This window comes from Doryrhamphus excisus, linkage group LG7, assembly GCF_037039965.1.
Source record: "Doryrhamphus excisus strain RoL-2023G ecotype Guam linkage group LG7, RoL_Dexc_Guam_v1.1, whole genome shotgun sequence".
NCBI classification, from domain to species: Eukaryota; Metazoa; Chordata; class Actinopteri; order Syngnathiformes; family Syngnathidae; genus Doryrhamphus; species Doryrhamphus excisus.
The window spans coordinates 14930138-14949912 of record NC_136363.1 but is presented as its reverse complement, the minus strand read 5'-3'; the positions used below and the strand labels follow the sequence as shown (position 1 = coordinate 14949912).

General features: G+C 43.0%; 1 protein-coding gene across 2 annotated transcripts; it reads left to right on the top strand.

Annotated features, from left to right (window-relative positions):
* Positions 1 to 24: 24 nt before the first annotated feature.
* On the top strand, positions 25 to 19278 carry sh3bp5lb (SH3-binding domain protein 5-like, b). Of its 2 annotated transcripts, XM_058047221.2 has the most exons (6): positions 25 to 653; positions 3508 to 3570; positions 7920 to 8048; positions 8664 to 8825; positions 10419 to 10592; positions 12750 to 19278. In XM_058047221.2, the coding sequence occupies exons 1-6, from the start codon at positions 414 to 416 to the stop codon at positions 13341 to 13343; spliced, it is 1362 nt and encodes a 453-aa protein (XP_057903204.2). In that variant the 5' UTR covers positions 25 to 413; the 3' UTR covers positions 13344 to 19278. The 2 variants fall into 2 exon arrangements, with proteins under 2 accessions (XP_057903204.2, XP_057903205.2); XM_058047222.2 differs by lacking the exon at positions 7920 to 8048.
* The last annotated feature ends 497 nt before the right edge of the window (positions 19279 to 19775 follow it).

The window sequence follows — 19775 nt, the reverse complement described above, 5'->3', positions numbered from 1 at the left end:
TTTCAAAAAGATGGAACTGTTAATGAACTGATGGAGACGTTTTGCTGCAAAATCTATGAGCAAGGATGCCGTCCTGATTACGTCTCTTGCCGTCCTTCCAGCTCAGGCACCGTGCCATAATAATATTTATGAGACGGAGACAAAGAGTTGTGTATTGTTTTGTTTTTGCCAGCCTCTTGTCTTGTCTCGTGTAACCACTGTCAGGAGAAGCTCGGCTGGAGTTAGCCCGCTAAGCTAGTAGGACGGAGGAGTAGTAATGTAGTGAAACAACATGGCGACCTCAGCGCTGAGTTGTCGCATGTAAAAAAAACAAACAAAACAACAACACTGAAACTGAACGATTGTTAACGAAGGATTCGAACGAGCTTCGTTTTGTGGACCAGCGCTGACGAACCGAAGGCGACAGGCCCCATATGGAGCCCGGAACCTCGCGTGAAAGTCAAACCGGCGCGGGGTGCCAGCAGCGGGAGAACACCCCGGGGGAGGAGGCGGAAGGAGGCGAAGGGAGCACCGTGATGTTGGGGCGAAGAGGCGGAGACCAGGCGGGCAGGTTGAAGGATGTGAAGTGTGAACATGGCGGAGAGGACCACATGAAAAGTGGAGGTGATGAGGATGTTGACAAATACGAGGAGGAGCTGGACCCAAGAATTCAGGTAGGACGGAAAACGACCTTCTCTCTAATACGCCGCTAAATACATATTTATTTAGTCATTTAGGACGGTACATATTGAATAAATATGTTAAATATGTTAGCTACGGCTACAAAAAAGGCAGTCACCGATGAAGCAGACATACATTTACATCCACTTTGAGACATCACGCACTTTTCATGAATTGAAACGGTTATTGTCTTATTTAATAGTGTCATTGTATTCTTTATCCTGTAATATGAAATACATCACTTTTTAAATGTACCATACATATGAGGTGAATTTGTATCGGTATCGCAGATACCAGCCTGAATCTTCCTATCAGATCACAAACAAAATCAGTGGTATCGACATCACTATGGTCAGGTCATGAGTACATGAGTATATGATGCTTTTTTGTATCATATGGCAAGAAATTGCACCATGTCATATTGGATCGCATTTATTCGAATTAAATAATTATCATATCACCAGAAAATTGCATGCATCGCTAAAGTATTATATTGCTGGTGTTGGAGAAGAAATTCTCCTCAACCGAATTCAGGTCTCCAAGACCACTTGTTTAAGTCAATTTCATCTCCCCAAGCGTATTCTTTAATCTCCACTTATGAGAAGGAATAAAACTCACACACTAGTAAAAGTTAAAATCATGTATTGTAAAATTGGTCAGACTGAATAAAATCACAAAAACACAGGAGTTTCTCTTCCAATGGCCGCCTGCAGCCTCCCGACGATAAGAAGGAAAGTCAGCCCCGATTCTTGCATCCCAGAGCTTTTTGTAGATCGCCTTAGCTGGGGTGGAGTTGGGGGTATGTGTGGGGGATGGATCAGGATCCTGTTCCCGGACCAGATACCTCCTCCTTCACCCTATTATCTTCATTGCCTCCTGACTAAATAATGGTCAATCATGGTCAATTCCTCAAGGCCTTTTGGTTCTCCCGCACTGACCCCTGCAAAGATAAGAAGAAGAAACAACACAGGATGTTGTGCCCTGATTTTCTGCCAGTTAACTGACCCTTAAGTGGCACTGGTCCCAGACAATTGTTTAAAAAACTAATTTAGACTACACTGGCAGTGGATGGAGACGTGTACTCAATCGTCCTCAGTGCTGATATTCATACCTCTAGTTTCTATGTGACCCCTTCAGACCCGCACGGTTAGCATGTTGGACACACAGTCAGGAGATCGAGAAGACCCGGGTTGGACTTCCACTTGTGCATCTCTGTAGAGTTTGCATGTTCTCTCCATGTGTGCGTGGGTTTTCTACGGGTACAACTAATTCCTCCCACATTCCAAAAACATGCATGTTTATGGGCGACTCCAACTTGTCCATAGGTATGCATGTGAGTATTTGTACGTATGTACCCTGCGACCGGTCCAGGGTGTACCCCATAGTGGTGGGCAAAACCCTTCATTTCAGTGAACCGGTTCATTCAGTTAAACGATCCGGTCAATTGGTGGTTAGCCTGTGATCTCCCCCTGTGCATAGATCCGGTCAGCCGTGTCCAGTCAGTCCGTTCACTCATGTTCACGTTCGTTCCGACTCAACTGTCGAGTGTCGGTCAATTTCTCGGTCTTTCAGTCAGACGATAGGATGAGACAGGCAAGCACGCAGATAGTCCCGCCCTGCCAAAGGAAAGGTGAACTGACTCTCCAGTCAATCAAAAAAAAAACATTTGCAATTGAACAGACTGAACGGGTATTTTAGAGGTGGTGACCTTGTTCATTCAGCTCACAAAAAAGAAACAGTTCTTTTGACCCATTCGTTCATGACCGACACACCACTTGTAGCCAACCTCTTGCCCGAAGTCGTCTCGAATAGACTCCAGCATAACCCCACAATGCTAATGAGGATAAGTGGCATAGAAAACAGAGGAATGGAACTTGAATCTAAGAAGTCTTCGATGAGCCGCCACAAAGCAGTCAAATGACAGGTGGATGTTGCACTTGTCAAAATAAGACATGGATTTTCCCTTCATCACCACTCTTGTATCCTGCCTCAAAATGTGTGCTCCATCAGGTCATGCTGCACATCAGGAGGAGGCCCAAGATCCAAAATGTATCCCTGAGCTGGTCTGTGGTGCCCATTTGGTGGTTCTGGAGACATGCTGGGTCGTCCATGCTTATGATGTGGGAGAGAGGTGGAGTCATAGACCCCCCCCCCCCCCTCTTTTTTAGATGCTAAAGTGTTGTGTTGCTTTGCTGCTTAACCCTTAGATGCATGAGTGACTGGACCCTCCACTCTTCCATCAGTTGCTCAAAAATCACCCATACTAGAATCAATCCTTTTTATGCCAATGTTGCCATTTTGGTTAGGAATAATCACTCGTATGATATTTAGTATTATATTTAGGACCACACAAGAATGATTTCATGTTAGAAACATCTTCATTTTTCACTTTTTTACATCTCTGAAAAAGAAAATGACCCCGTACAACAATAGAAAATGTGAGGATCCATTGTGTGTTGCATAAAGGTAAGTTAAAAATGTGAATGGCATGATATCAAAAATATGATTTTTGAGGAATACCTGGAATATGAAATGACAACAATTTTTCATTATGAAGATATTTCAAGAAAACAACCTGACTGGGTCATTTTGGACCCACTTATGGAAGGTTGGGGTAGTAAGACTAAAACAAAAATTTCTTTAAATGTATAAAAGGTAAGTTAAAAATGTGAATGGCATGATATCAAAAACATGTTTTCTGAAAAATGCCTGGAATATGAAATGATAAAAATGTTTCATTACGAAGATATTTCGAGAAAACAACCTGACTGGGTCATTTAGGACCAACTTAACTTAACTTAAGGGTTAATATGGTAGAGTACTCAGGACTTTCCCTGTGTTTCCCAGGAGGAACTGGAACATCTCAACCAGGCCAGCGATGAGATCAACAAGCTTGAGCTTCAGTTGGATGTGAGTAAGCAAAGATCTATCGGTTCCACGTTTAATTGCCAGCGTATTGAGGGTCTACAGGGTGTGATCACACCAGGCCAATCTTAAACCTAACCCCAAAAGTCGAGTGACTACGTAGCCCAGCTCCAAAAGTGGCATCCTGGTGCACACGTTCTCGGCTTGTGTAGGCAGCTTTTTGTCCTGATGCTTGAAGAGTCACGCCGGATTGGTTTGTACTCATTTTCATATCCGAATACAGTAAAGTCTCGTTATATCGATATTGTCGGGAGTCGGAAAAAATATCGATATAACCGGACTGTCGATATATCCGATCCTGCGCCGAACTGCATTAAAAGTGGGCAATAATGCACTCGACATTGTTCTATAGTATAGAACAGGGGTGGGCTAACTACGGCCCGGGGGCCACATCCGGCCCGCCAAGTGTTTGAATACGGCCCGCCTGTTCTTTCCAAAGTATTTCATTTAAAGTCAACATACAATGTGGCATCATGGCGTGAGCCGACATTTTCATGGTTTGGCGGTTTTATCAATTTTGTTATTTCATGCGGTCTGTTGTTTTCAAAGTGAAAAAGGGACACAAGCACATAATAATAATAATAATAATAATATTCTTATTATTATAAATTTATAACGCACTTTACATCAAATAAATGATCTCAAAGTGCACATATAGCAGATTGCATGACACTTTTACAGATATAATAATTTCGTTATTTGATGCGGTCTGTTGTTTACAAAGTGCTCCTGAAAAAAGGGACACAGGCACATAATAATAATAATAATAACAAATAATAATAATATAAAATAATAATAACAAATAATATAAAATAATACTAAATTTATCGTATTATAAATTTATAACACACTTTACATAATAATAAAAATAAATAAAAATAAAAATAATAATATCAAATAATAATAACAAATAATATCAAATAATAATACATTTATTCTAATTATTATAAATTTATAACGTACTTTACATCAAATAAATTATCTTAAAGTGCACATATAGCAGATTACATAACACTTTTACAGATTTGATGCGGTCTGTTATTTACAAAGTGCTCCTGAAAAAAGGGACACAGGCACATAATAATAATAATAATAACAAATAATAATAATGTAACATAATAAAAAAATATTCTTATTATAAATTTATAACACATTTTACATCAAATAAATGATCTCAAAGTGCACGTATAGCAGATTGCATGACACTTTTACAGATATAACAATTTCGTTATTTGATGTGGTCTGTTGTTTACAAAGTGCTCCTGAAAAAAGGGACACAGGCACATAATAATAATAATAATAATAATAATAATAATAATAATAATAATAATAATAATAATAATAGCGGTGGGGGTGGTGCTCTGCGCGGCGCGGGCCGGGATTAGTGGGGGGCTTGCTTGGGGGGCGGGGTGGGCTCTGGGTCGTGGGGGTCCTCGACCAAGGGTTGGGGGGTGGGGCTGGCCGGTGGCTCACGGGCGGCCCCTGCTATTTGCCGGTGTTTGGTTGGCCCCTTCTGTCTCCGGTCTGGTGGCGGTCTTCCCGCCTCCGGGGTGTCCTACTCGGCGGGTCCGTGGGTGGATGGGAGATGTGGTGGAGACGGGTCGGCGCTGTGGTGGAGGGTAGGACTGGGGGGGCATTCACTTTTTGCGGCTGTTGGGGTGTCGTCTACCTGGTGGGCTCTGCTGCCTGATGTGTGTGTCTCTGTCCCGCCCTGGCACTCTTGGCTCACATGCCCGGGGGGCGGGGTTGGGCTCTTCCCCATGCGGGTCCTGGTTCTCCTGCGGTCTCTGTGGTGTCACTCCCTGGGCTGCCATGGTGACGGATGTGTTGCCGGGGCGCCTCGGGGCGTGTGGTTTGTCCGCGGCTCCTGGTGGTCCGGGGGTGGCGTAGCTGGCACAATCTCTGGTGGGGCCCTCCGGGGGGGAGCTGGCGGGCCGGACTGGCCGCCACGATGGGCTGGGTGGGGCACGTGGTTGGCCCTGTGGCCCGGGGCTTGCTCCGGGCGGCTGGCTTGCCCGGCTCGGTTGGCCGGTAGTGCGGGGTGGGCGTGTGTGGGGCCCCGATCCTCCCTGCTGCACTGCACCACCTCACATACATGTAGGACTTTGGGGGGTGGCCTGCAACTGGTTTTGCCGGGGGCGAAGGGTTTCCTTGCGGATGCCCTTTTGTCCTCGGCATTCCTCTGGCTTGGTCACCCTTCAATTTTAACCGCACCTTAGACACTCAGTTCTGGGGGGGATCTGGGCAGGCATGGGACCCACCATTGCTCAGCTTCCCTCCACACACACACACACACACACACACACATACACATACACATACACCACACACATAGGTCAGCCATACGGGGCAGGCCTATTTTTAATTGCACAATCTACACAATACCATCTTCACACACACAGGTGTAGCGGGCTGGACCGGAGAGCCTACTGCCTACCCCCGCGATTGGCCCGCTGGCTGCTGGGGCTTGGCGGCTTGCTCGGGGTGCCCTGGGCTGCAGGATATTTTGGTCTGGTCTGCCTGGCCTTCCTGGGGGTCCCGCTGGAACCAGCTGACACCGGGGCTTGCCCTGGTGTCATGGCTGGCGCTACCCCCCTGGGTCTGTCCTGGGTCGCGGGCGCCAACGTGCCCTTGGGGGGGCCTTCACCAGCCTCCAGGCGGTGGGGTCCGCGCTGCTGGTAGCCGGAAGTCTACGGTGGTGGCTTGGGGTTGTTGCGCTGTGGTGGCTGCTGCGGGGACCGGGCTGTGTGTTGGGAGGGGGCCTGATCCTGCTCATGGGGACGGGGGCCTTGCTGGTCTCTTCGGGGAGTTGCTTCGGGGGCGGGTCTTGGGGAGTCGGCCCTGGCTTTGCCCGCACCCACGGGGCCGGAGGATCTCTGGCAGTGGGGGCTTGACCTGGCTGCGCGGGGCGGGGTTTGCTGGGTGGTAGAAGGCAGTCTCTCTCCTTTTGTCATTCTCAGTGACAATTACACATTCACACACTCGCATTCACATACACAACACACCTCCATATGGGCACTCACAGCACATGGGTGCTTCTCTATACAACTATACTACTATCTTATCCCTGATGTTTATATAGTATTTGTATGCTATTATTACAGTAATAATGATGTCAAGCAGTCAGATTTTAATTACTGTAACCGTATGGTTGCAATTGTGTTTACTATCATGGGTCATGTCTTCATTGTTACTATTGCTACTGGTAAGTTGGACTGTTTCATTTCACTGATATCATCTCCAGTGTGACCCTTAGCCATCATTGACATTTAACTGTTCTGTTTGTCACTGTTGTTGTTTTGGGAATTCTTGTTGCTGCTGTTTTTGTCTCTCCCTCTACTGCCCCCCCCCAACCCCACCTTTTTCTTCTCTCCTCTTCTTTTCTGTTCTTCTTCTTGCTCCGGTCCAGTCGCTCCAAATGGCATAACAAAAACATCAAATAACGGCAAATAAAATTTCATGGTACAGGGAAGTTGTAGCCAACACCTTTCCTGACACAGAGCAAATCTGTCTAGCATGTAAGGGCATTTAGATCAACAATACTATCTGCCCCAATGGCTGGACGGGACAAAAAAATAAAAATAAAATAAATAATAATAATAAAAAAAATAATAAATAATAATAATATAAAATAATATAAAATAATACTAAATTTATTCTTCTTATAAATTTATAACACACTTTACATAATAATAATAATAATAAAAATAATATCAAATAATAATAAATTGATTCTTATTATTATAAATTTATAACGCACTTTACATCAAATAAATTATCTTAAAGTGCACACATAGCAGATTACATAACACTTTTACAGATTTAATAATTTCGTTATTTGATGCGGTCTGTTATTTACAAAATGCTCCTGAAAAAAGGGACACAGGCACATAATAATAATAATAATAACAAATAATAATAATAACAAATAATAATCACTTTATTATTATAAATTTATAACTTACTTTACATCAAATAAATGATCTCAAAGTGCCCATATAGCAGATTGCATGACACTTTTACAGATACAATAATTCCAGGTGGCCCCCCGTCAATTTTGTTAAATCAATGCGGCCCGCCAGTCAAAAAGTTTGCCCACCCCTGGTATAGAACAATGTCTGCTTTTGTATCGATATAAGCAGACCAAATTGGCTGGCGGGAGATGAAAAGGGCATCGTAGTAACCGGATTCTCATAATAACCGGGTATGGTACTAACGGAACTAATTATATCATAAAAGACTAGAAATTTGCCGGGAAATGAAAATAGTATCGTAATAAGCAGTACTTCGATATAACCGATATCGATATAACGAGACTTTACTGTACTCCTCAGGATGCAAGGTCCAGCTACAGGAAGATCCTCACAGATTCTGCCAGAAAGCTGAATGCTCAGGGTTCCCAGCTGGGGGCCTGCATTGAGAAGGCCAGGCCCTACTATGAAGCACGCAGGCTGGCCAAAGAGGTGCCCATCACTCATGGAACTGCATGCACTCTCATTCTCATTCTTATTCTTATTCTTTCTTTCCAAAAGGACCTTTTCTCACACACCTTGCAGGGTGCCATGTCCACATTGTACAAACACTTCATAACTTCAAATTTGGTGCCATTTCTAAAGTAGGAGTCCTACTTTGTGGAAATCTACTGCTAATGGTCAATTCTCCAAACCAGAGATGACTCACAACGACAACTTTTCATGTTGCTGACCAACGACACAAACGTCACGTTGAAACCCAGTCACACGGTGACGGACGTTTTCTATTGTGTGTGATAAGTGTCGGGCTGCACGGTGGAGCAGTGGTTAGCATGCTGGAGATTGAACACAGTCAGGAGATCTGGGTTAGAACCTCCACTTGGCTATCTGTGTGTGTTCTCCCCGTGCATGCGTGGCTTTTCTCCGGGTACTCCGGTTTCCTCCCCCATTCCAAAAACATGCTAGGTTAATTGGCCACTCCAAATTGTCCATAGGTATGAATGTGAGTGTGAATGGTTGTTTGTCTATATGTGCCCTGGGATTGGCTGGCCACCAGTCCAGGGTGGACCCGGCCTCTCGCTCAAGCTACTGCTGTTCATGTTTCAGGCGCAGCAGGAGACCCAGAAAGCGGCTCTCCGGTATGAGAGGGCCGTGTCCATGCACACTGCAGCCAGAGAGATGGTGTATGTGGCAGAGCAAGGTCTGCTGGCCGACAGGAACACCATGGACCCCACCTGGCAGGAGATGCTCAACCACGCTACAGCAAAGGTACGCCCGGCGGTGCTGCTGTGGGAGAAATGGACATCCGCGAGGGCTGTCAAAGGATTGAACAAATTCATCAGATTAATCACAGTTTCATAACTAATTAATCACGATTAATCACCACTAACAATGACATGTGAAATATGTAATTTATGTATGTATAAAGTATATATTTGTAAGCTTAAAGAGCCCCAAATGATGCATCTGCCATTCTTGTAATAAGAATGAGAAACGCTAAATGTGGTAGAGACGTGTTGGAGATACATAAAGTACACGGTGTTGGCATTGTACTGCTGTGTGTTGAGGTCAGAATGAAGTTCTAAAACAATGTCTGGCACCGTGTGACTGTGTGAGGACGTTGGACCCGAGGTGTTTTTGCTCTGTTAATGTTAAAGTAATCAGTGAAATAAATTGATTTTTGACGGCCCGAATATGGACATTTTCTCTTCCGAAAATAGCGAGTACATTATGTGATGTAACATCACATAAAGTGACGGTACTTTGTCAAACGTCAGCTTGTCACGTTTGTCTTTATTGGCGTTGGAGATGTTCATCAGTCGTTGAGAACTGAATAAATAGTTGGGGGAAAAAATGCAAATCTTTATGTCATTGAAGCAAAATGGAATTGAGGTGTCATTAAGTCAGTTCCAACTAACTAAAGCAGGGGTGTTCAAAGTGTGGCCCTGGCACCTGTGGCTGTTTTTTTGTTGTGTTGTTGTTTTTTAACTAAAAGAAAAAACCCCGCCAACAACAGCAAACATGGGGAAAACACTGCTTATTTTATCATAATAAAAGTCAAATATGAACAGAAAAAGGTTATAGTTTTACAGGCATAATGTAATATTATGAGGAAAAATAACGTCATTGTAGTTGCTTATAAAAAGATGTTATTTTGTCTAAGTCATAATGTTGGAGAAACAAACACATTTTTTGAAAATTAGGCTGCGGGAAAAAGTTACGTTGACAAAAAAGTCCAAATATAAATGGAAGAAGGTCACAAAATTTACCAGAAGAAATTATTTGGAAAAGTTAAAGAAAGGAATAAAAACAACATTAGAAATGGAAAAAAACCAGCTAGATTTGACCAGAATGTCAAAATATTAAGAAAAAAAATAAAAATAAAAAAATCATAAAAAAAATCATAATATAATGAGTAAAAGTCCTTTTAGTAGCACAGACTTGAAATATTAAGGGAAAAAGATTTTTTTTATTGGAATATTATAAAAATGAGTTGACTTTGCTTGTACATTTTGACTCCCTAGTTTTTTAGTCATCAGAGAAGGTGTCACAGTATATTTCAGACTGATGAATATTTGTGTCCTTGTGAGAATTGAAAGTAAATCCAAACCCAATTGTTGTTTTTAAAAAGCACCGATGTAAGTTATGTCATCACACAAACAGAACTGTTCAAATCCATCATTATGGACCCTGATTGACCAGGATAAGAGTGAAGTAAACATCTGACCAGCGTCTAAACGTTGACACCGACATGGAGAGGTGTAGGTGTCATGCGTGTCTTTGAAATGAGGGAGGAAGTGGGAATACTTTGTGGAAATGTCACGTGTGATGTACCATGACGTCATTTGTTTTGTGGATCAGGTCAACGAAGCTGAGGAAGAGCGCTTCCGTAGTGAGCGAGAGCACCAGCGAGTCACACAGCTCTGCCAGGACGCAGAGGCCCGAGTCCAAACCCTGCAGAAATCACTGAAGAAGGTCATCGTCAAGTCCAAACCCTACTTTGAGCTGAAGGCTCAATTCAACCACATTCTTGAGGTGCGTATGAAGCCGTCCTTCTCGTCACGTTTTCAACACGACGTCGCACGATGACAGAATAAGCTCAAAGTAAGACACCTGGGCCCCGTTTCACGAAGCAGGTTTAGTGAAAACTCTGAGTATGTTAACCCTGAATTGCAGGTGAATGTAGAAATCACTTAAAATGTATGATTATAAATCATATTCAGTTAATGACATGGTGCTGCAACCTCACACTGGGATTTGTCATTTTAATTTCTTTTAGGATTCCCTGGTGTGATAGGGTGCATCGATGGGACGCACATTCCCATCGTTGCTCCTTCAGAAAATGAAGGAGACTATGTGAACAGAAAATCCATTCACAGCATCAATGTGCAGGTAGATTGAATGTCAGACTGCATCAAACTGCAAAAACTCAAAATCATACCAACAATATTTGTCTTATTTCTCGTCAAAATGTCTAATTTCTGATCAAAACGAATCACACCTAAAGGTAAATTGTTTTTAGACAATGTTCACGTGTTTCAATCACATTTCACTTAAAAAAATAATTTGAAAAATCTGTCAGTGGAGCAAGTTTGTTATTTCTACTTATTTCAATTGAAAATGTGCGTGAAACAAGTGAAAATTGCCTGAAAACCAGTTACTTTTTATGTGGTGTCTTAAGTGTAAAGACATTTGATGAGAAATGTAGACCAACTACATGGTCACCCATGGTGAATCGAGGGAACGGGGCTCCATTGATGAGGGCTTTTTAAATTCGTGGTGCACACGCTTAACTCAGAGTGAACAAACTCTGTGTTGATTGAACCAAATGAAATCACCTGTTCTGAAACCCGTAACTCAGAGTTTCCTGTCTCAGAGTAGATCAACTCAGAGTTCAGGGTTAGGCTCAGAGTTGGTTGAACCTGCTTCGTGAAACGGGGCCCTGGAGTGGCGATCACCCACAACGTGTGTTCATCCAGCCTGTTAGTGGACAACTCAGCAGTCTTTTTCAAATGATTCAGAGAAAGAAGTTGTCATTTGACCAGAATATTGTTGTATCCTATGAGGAAATTTTTGTAGCATATTTAGAAATATGAAAGATTATTTTTGAAGGTCGAATAACATGTTAATTTGTGGAAAATTTGATCATATTATGGAAATAAAGTAAAAAGAATATGGGAATAAAATCATAATTATTAGAAGAAAATATAAAAGTAAGTAAAACTAAAATCATGCTGTTTGGTAACAGCAGAAAGGACATGCACCAACAAATACAAATAGACGGTGTAGACATTGAAAGGGTGAAGGAAAATACATTTCTGGGGATCACAATAGATGAAAATATGAGCTGGAAACCTCATATTACAAATATACAACATAAGGCCAGAAATATTTCAATATTGAACAAAGCAAAATCAGAAATCACTCCACACTCTTTATTGCTCTCTGGTTCTACCATATCTTACTTATTGTGTGGAAATATGGGCTAATAACTATAAAAGCAATCTTCACTGGCTAAATGTACTGCAAAAAAGGTCAGTAAGGATAATTCATAATGCCGCCTACAGAGAACATACTAACTCCTTATTTGTAAAATGACAAATACTTCAACTTGCTGATAAAGTTCATCTTCAAACAGCTAAAATAATCCATAAGGCTAAAAATAAGCAATTAGCTAAAAATGTCATCCAATACTTCTCTACAAGAGAGGAGAAATATGATCTCAGGGAAGAAGTACATTTGAAACACATATATGCTAGGAATACGTTAAAAAGCCATAGCATTTCAGTGTGTGGAATCAAACTATGGAATGGATTGAGTAAGGAAATCAAACAATGCACAACGATGAGCCAATTCAAGAAACAATACAAGCAGTTGATGTTTGCTAAATACAAGGATGAAGAGTCTTGAACCAGTCATGATGTGCTATATATATCACTATATTGACACTTACTATGGTACACATTATGGCATTGGATGCTCATATCAACAAGTACTTCCGTACGAGGTGGATTATTTAAAAAAAAAACACCTTAAACTGTATTATGGAAAGCAGGAAGTGAACAAATGTAAGAGTTAGTGATTGTAAAAGTACCAGATGAAGGGGTAGGATTTAATAAGCTTTGCTTCTTCCTACTCCTTTTGGAGCGTGGGCACCCCAAACCCTAAGACGGTTGCTGTGCCATCTTCCAGGAACAAAAGGCCAAAGTAGTGCAACTGGAGCAGCACGTGTCCAAAGTGAAAACACGTTATTCCGTGGCTCTGCGGAACCTTGAACAGATCAGCGAGCAGATCCACGCGCAGAGAGGACGAATCCCAGTCAGTCAGGGGCGTCCCACCACGTGCGGGGGCCGGAGCTCTCCAGTCGGCGCCGAGGCAGAGATCCGAGTGCCTGTCGGGGTCCCGAGCTGTAGCTTTGCGGGGGTGGGTGGAGTGGAGACCGCCTGGGTGGACAATGAGAAAACTCGGCTGTGGGTGGAGAAGCACCGGGAGAGCGGCTGGGGCCAGAGGGAGCGGCTGGAGGGAGAACGTGGCGCCTCAGACCGCTTGTCCATCATCAGCCTGCAGACCATCGCATCCGACCTGGAGAAGTGCGACTCCGTCGATCACCTGGGTGACCTCAGTGATGTTGGCAGTGTGCTTGGCGAGGCGTGGGACTGGAGCAAGAAGAACTCGCCCGGGCCCGGTGTGGAGGTGACTGACACCCCCCCGCAGAAGGAGGCGGCTGAGGGCAAAGACAAGCAGGAAAGCTTTGGAAAGAAGCACCGCAGAAGTGTGAGTCTCTAACGTTTGGAGGAAGCAGCCGATACCAATATGTGTCACGTGGCCTACCTCCTGTGGTAGAATAAACACAATCTGCATATGCTGTATACAGCATTTTTTCAAATATCGTTAAATATCCTTTTTCATGATCGGGAAAACCGATATCAATATCAACTGATATAACCGATATTTCTATGCTGATATCAGCCCATTTTTCAAATACCATTAAATATCTTTTTTCATGATTGGGAAAACCAATACCGATATCAGCCGATATAACCGATATTTCTATGCTGATATCAGCCCAATAATTAGCGGTACCCCTAATTACCTCTAGTGGCCCAAGGCATTGGGAGTTTGGCGCTGACGTGCTCTGAGCAAGTGTGTGGCGAAGCTAGGCTAGCAGCTCGCCCAGGGGTCAGGAACCTTTTCCCCAACCATTGTTTGCTGCCTCTTTTTACCTGTTTTTATATCTTTAGAATGCACAGAAAAGAGAAAGATGTGTGTTCATGTGTCACATCAGGATTGTGGATGATAAAAGTGCAATTTCCACGAAGCAAGCTAAGGTGCTCAGGTGTCTCCTCAGGGGGCATTTATACTAACCTGGAATATCGTGTAGGGCCCAACAAAATGGAGGACCCCCGATTTTGCGTGGCCAGCATATTTTTGTGGGAGGAAGTCCAAGTACGCCATCACAGTCTCCCATGATGATGTCATAGTACATAGTACATAGTAAATGACTTCACATTCACTAAAATTCCTTTTTCCGCTATTTCAAGGACATTTACCATATGTCCTCAACTGCAGAAAGCATTTTTTATAATATTAAATAACATATTTTTTTAAATCATTTTTACACAAAAAATTGTCTGTAAAATTCTATTAAACTAATAATGTATATTGTAATATATATTACAGAATATATGACTGTATTATTATTTTAAGCGTCACTCACTGAAAGGTATACTTTTTTAACACCCCAACCGTTCATTCATTTTCTACCGCTTATCCTCACGAGGGTCCGGGGGTGCTGGAGCCTATCCCAGCTGGACTGGTGGCCAGCCAATCCCAGGGCACATATAGACAAACAACCATTCACACTCACATTCATACCTATGGACAATTTGGAGTGGCCAATTAACCTAGCATGTTTTTGGTATGTGGGAGGAAACCGGAGTACCCGGAGAAAAGCCACGCATGCACGGGGAGAACATGCAAACTCCACACAGAGATGGCGTGGAGTCGAACTAGGGTCTCCTATCCGAGCTGACTTTGGGTGACAAGCAGGGTACACCCTGGACGGTGCCAGGCACATGTTTTTGGAATGTGGGAGAGAACGGGTGCACCCGGAGAAACCCCACACACGAGTCTACCGACTGTGTGGCCACCACACTAACCACTGGTCCACCGCGGCATGATTATGTTAGCATACAACATGTCTTATGTATTATGATTATTATGAAAGTTGTGGTGACTTTGATTCCCTTATTTGATGTCTTTTATCTCTTGTATTTATTTACCATTCTTTATTTTCTTACCTTGTGCCTTGTCATCTCGGTGCAGGTGAACCTTGCCTATCATCACAAAGCCATTCTAGAAGGCGCTACTCCTGGTGTACTTTAACCAAATCAATGTTCCCCACAATGTTCCCCTCATGAACATCGAGTTCATCCTTTCCAAAAAGCCAAAACTGTGAACACAAAACATGTTTTTATGAAGTTACAATTCTAGCTGTACATGCAGGAAACAATTCAAAATGAATGTTAATATTGAAATATGCTTTTACCTTCACTGAAGACGTGATTGCTGCCAAAGACACCACGTGGCAGCGAGATCAACACATCAAAACCTATGAATTATTTCCTGAATTCAATAGTGTTTGTCACCTCAAACTGCCAAAGTGGAGCCGGAGAAAGTTGCAAGTAGCAGCATTTTGATGGAGAAAAACACGATGGAATTCAACAAAAACAACAAAAAATAGGCATCAATCACGTCGTCGATGAAGGTAAACGTATGCTGACATGTTTTTCATCATTTTCATCATTTACATGCATTTGGAATAGTTTCATCTACGTAAAACTTTAATTTGAAAACAATAAACAACTCATGACGACGTGGGACAAAGGTGACTTTTGTACACAAGACAGGCGGCATATTGTAAGCTAACCGGAAAATGTGCCCAAACTGGGACAAAGTTTTAACATACATTTTTGACATTAACAAAAAACGTGCTAACTGGGATCGCTGATAACCAAGGTTCCACTGTACTTTATCCATTTGTTTCGCTGAACAAGTTATTCACAAATTGAGGCTGTACTCCAGGGGTGGGCAAACTACGGCCCGGGGGCCACATGCGGCCCACTAAGCGATTGAATCCGGCCCGCCTGTTGCAGTATTTCAAATTTTAACATACAATCTGGCAACATAACTTGCAAGTCGGACGTCTTATTTAGTAAAAAAAAAAAAAAATTACAAATTAAATGAAAATAAATAACAAGAAAAAATATATATATTAACAATATATATATATAAATAAATGTATGATATATTAAATGACTGATGTTTAAAGTGCTCCTGAAAAAGTTTTACAGATAAAATTAGACCAAAAAAATCTAGAAAAATTATAAGTATAAAATAGTGTGTATGTTAAATATATGTTATGGCCCCCCCGGACAATTTTGTTAACTCAATGCGGCCCACCAGTCAAAATATTTGCCCACCCCTGCTGTACTCTAAACCGTTGGAATTGACAGCGGAACATGCTAACACAGGAAGTGAATAACTATCAGAAGGGGTGGGATTAAATAAGCTCCACTTTTTTTTCGGAGAAATGCAAGTAGAAACATGATGTACTGCTATGTCCATTGTTTTGCATGTTGGGAATAAACTAAAGCAAATATATTTTAAGGGTACATTTGCACAAAGCTAACATCTGCATCTACCGGTTGGTAGCTTGTCAAATAATATCTAACTATTGTATACAAAATAGAAATACAATGGTGAGTTCAATATTATGTTTTCATCAATTCTGTTGTTTAGTTGTTTAGTTTAAAGTGGCGTGGAACTGCACTGGCCCTTGTGCCATAAAGGCTGTTTTGCCTTCACCTTATTATTTATTATTATTGTTTAGCTACTAAACCCGTTATGGGCAAAATATAAGAAACAAATTGCATGGAAAATGTGTGTAAGTGTGCCTCATTGCCCCATCCCACGCTGTCTCACTAAAACACGGAAAAAATATGGGAAGGAGAACAACCAACACAGGAAAACGCACAACTCCGAGTTATGGTGACCGTAAAAGGGATACTGGAAATGGCATAAGCAGGGGTTGGCATGCATGCCTCCAAGGCGGAGCTGAAAGTATTCCAAAGTAAGGAATTCAGGTAAGAAGGAGCTTGGAAAGGGCAACAAAGATGGGACGGGGAAAGCGTGTGCTGGTGCGAAGCCTTGTGGGCGCCGACGGAGCAGGGAGCAATAATTCCCCGGCGGTCTGTTAACAAGCTGAACAGCTGAACCTTGGTTAGCATCATTCATCCATTCCAGAAGGTCAAGCTTTGACCAAATAAAGTCTTGATTTGTAAATAATTTAACTCCAATTCATCGAGACAAAATTGTTAAGACAAAACATGTTTTTATTGTTTAACAATTATAGTTTCACGTGCATAAAACAATTCTAAATGTATTTAAATGATAAACGAACATTTAGGCTTACGTTCCCCCTCAAAGAAGACGTTCTCCACCAAACCTAAAGTAAAGATATTACTCACTTCCTGTCACGTGATTGCAAATGATGTCATTTTGTGCCCAGAGAGTCGGGTGGCAGTCGAAAGCAGGGACTTGGATCTGGATAAATGGAATGTCAACTCTCTAAAAGCAGGGACTTGGATCTGGATAAACGGAATGTCAACTCTGTAAGAGCAGGGACTTGGATCTGGATAAACGAAATGTCAACTCTCTAAAAGCAGGGACTTGGATCTGGATAAACGGAATGTCAACTCTCTAAAAGCAGGGACTTGGATCTGGAGAAACGGAATGTCAACTCTCTAAAAGCAGGGACTTGGATAAACGGAATGTCAACTCTCTAAAAGCAGGGACTTGGATCTGGATAAATGGAATGTCAACTCTCTAAAAGCAGGGACGTGGATCTGGATAAACGGAATGTCAACTCTCTAAAAGCAGGGACTTGGATTTGGATAAACTGAGTGTCAACTCTCTAAAAGCAGGGACTTGGATCTGGAGAAACAGAATGTCAACTCTCTAAGAGCAGGGACTTGGATCTGGAGAAACGGAATGTCAACTCTCTAAGAGCAGGGACTTGGATCTGGATAAACAGGATGTCAACTCTCTAAGAGCAGGGACTTGGATCTGGAGAAACGGAATGTCAACTAACTCTCTAATGGGGAAGGAGGCATCTAACGGCCGTCTGACATTGGGTAAACTTGAATGGAACTTCATACTTCTCACAGAGCACAACAAAACACATAGTTGGCTTGCACAGGAGAGAGTGCTGAAGAGTGCCAACATTGCTGGCACACCCGGGTACTCCAACTACTCATGTAAACGTGGCTATTGAGACCTTTCAGGATACTGAAAGCTGACACGTCAGTGTTTGAATCCCAGCTACCTCCTGACTGTCGTTCTTAGCTTATGAACCACTGGCTTCCCTGAGTAACTCCGACTTCAATCCAAAAAAAAATCCACAGCTACACGGCCCTGTGTGAAAAAGCTAATAACTGGTTGGGCCACCCTTAGCAGCAACAACTGCAATCAAGCGTTTGTGCTAACTTGCAATGAGTCTCTTTTGTAGAATTGTTGTCATTCAGCTACATTGGAGGTTTTTCCAGCATCAGGCCACAGCATCTCAATAGGATTTAGGTCAGGACTTGGACTAGGCCACTCCAAAGTCTTCATATTCAGAGGAGGACTCGCTGGTGTGTTTCGGATCATTGTCCTGCTCTAGAACCCAAGTTGCTTTCAGGTGGAGGTCCTTCTCCTTCAAGATTTATCACAGCAAGCCTTCCAGGTCCTGAAGGAACAGCCTTAGACCATCACACTACCACCACCACATTTTACTGCCGTCATGATGTTCTTTTTTGAAAAAAATGAGACACGGGTCACATATGAGCAAATGAAACTGGAATTGACCTGCAGTGATTGTGTTTGCCGAACTGATGACTCCGTTAAGGAAGCTTCAGATGAATCAAATACGAAAATAATGGTATATATATATGTGAATAATAATAGCGTTCTAGGACTCTCCTGTAAGGGTCCATGGTGCCAAAAAGAGAACATGTGATGAAGACAATCAATCGTCATCCAAACTCTTCCAAGCTTTCACGGCATCCTTCTCTTCGACTGTCGATGTTCCTGAACAGATCTACTGCCACGCCTCAAAATGACCCTTGAAGTCAATCCACCGCTGACACGTCCACCATCATGAATCACAAAGCAATGACTTGTCAGTTGGTGGCCGCCACACGCCGCCGCTTCCACGGAGCTGCAGCTGTGCGGTGACACGGTCGTGGAAGTACGGGACGGCCGCTGTCATTTTATGGCTGCGGTGGGCGAAGGTGACGTCTGACGGAGGAGGGGAGCAGTCATATTGGGACTTGATGGACTTGGAGTGTGGAAGGAGATGGATGACTGCGCCGATGATGAAAAGCGGTCAGGATGCCCTTTGTGATGCCATTCATCACCCGAACAAGGTGGCAAAGAACGCAATGAAAGGAGAGAATTGAACGCAATAATAATAGTAATATTCAATATTCCTATATTCAATATGTATGTGGCTGTAGTCAACCACATAACGGTGATCATTCATTCATATTTCTTCATCGGGCGGCATGGCGGACCAGTGGTTAGTGTGCAGACCTCACAGCTAGGAGACCAGGGTTCAATTCCCCCCTCGGCCATCTCTGTGTGGAGTTTGCATGTTCTCCCCGTGCATGCGTGGCTTTTCTCCGGGTACTCCGTTTTCCTCCCACATTCCAAAAACATGCTAGGTTAATTGGCCACTCCAAATAGTCCATAGGTATGAATGTGAGTGTGAATGGTTGTTTGTCTATATGTGCCCTGGGATTGGCTGGCCACCAGTCCAGCCGGGATAGGCTCCAGCAACCCTGTGACCCTCGTGAGGAAAAAGCGGTAGTAAATGAATGAGCTGAGCTGGTTTCATAATTATATCTTTTGAGTGTTAAGTTGGTGTGTAAGAACATTAACACATTCCAAAAACATGCTAGGTTAATTGGCCACTCCAAATTGTCCATAGGTATGAATGTGAGTGCGAATGGTTGTTTGTCTATATGTGCCCTGGGATTGGCTGGCCACCAGTCCAGGGTGGACCCCGCCTCTCGCCCCAAGACAGCTGGGATAGGCTCCAGCACCCCCGCGACCCTCGTGAGGAAAAAGCGTTACAAAATGAATAAATGAATGAATGAATGAGTTCTTCATCGCTCC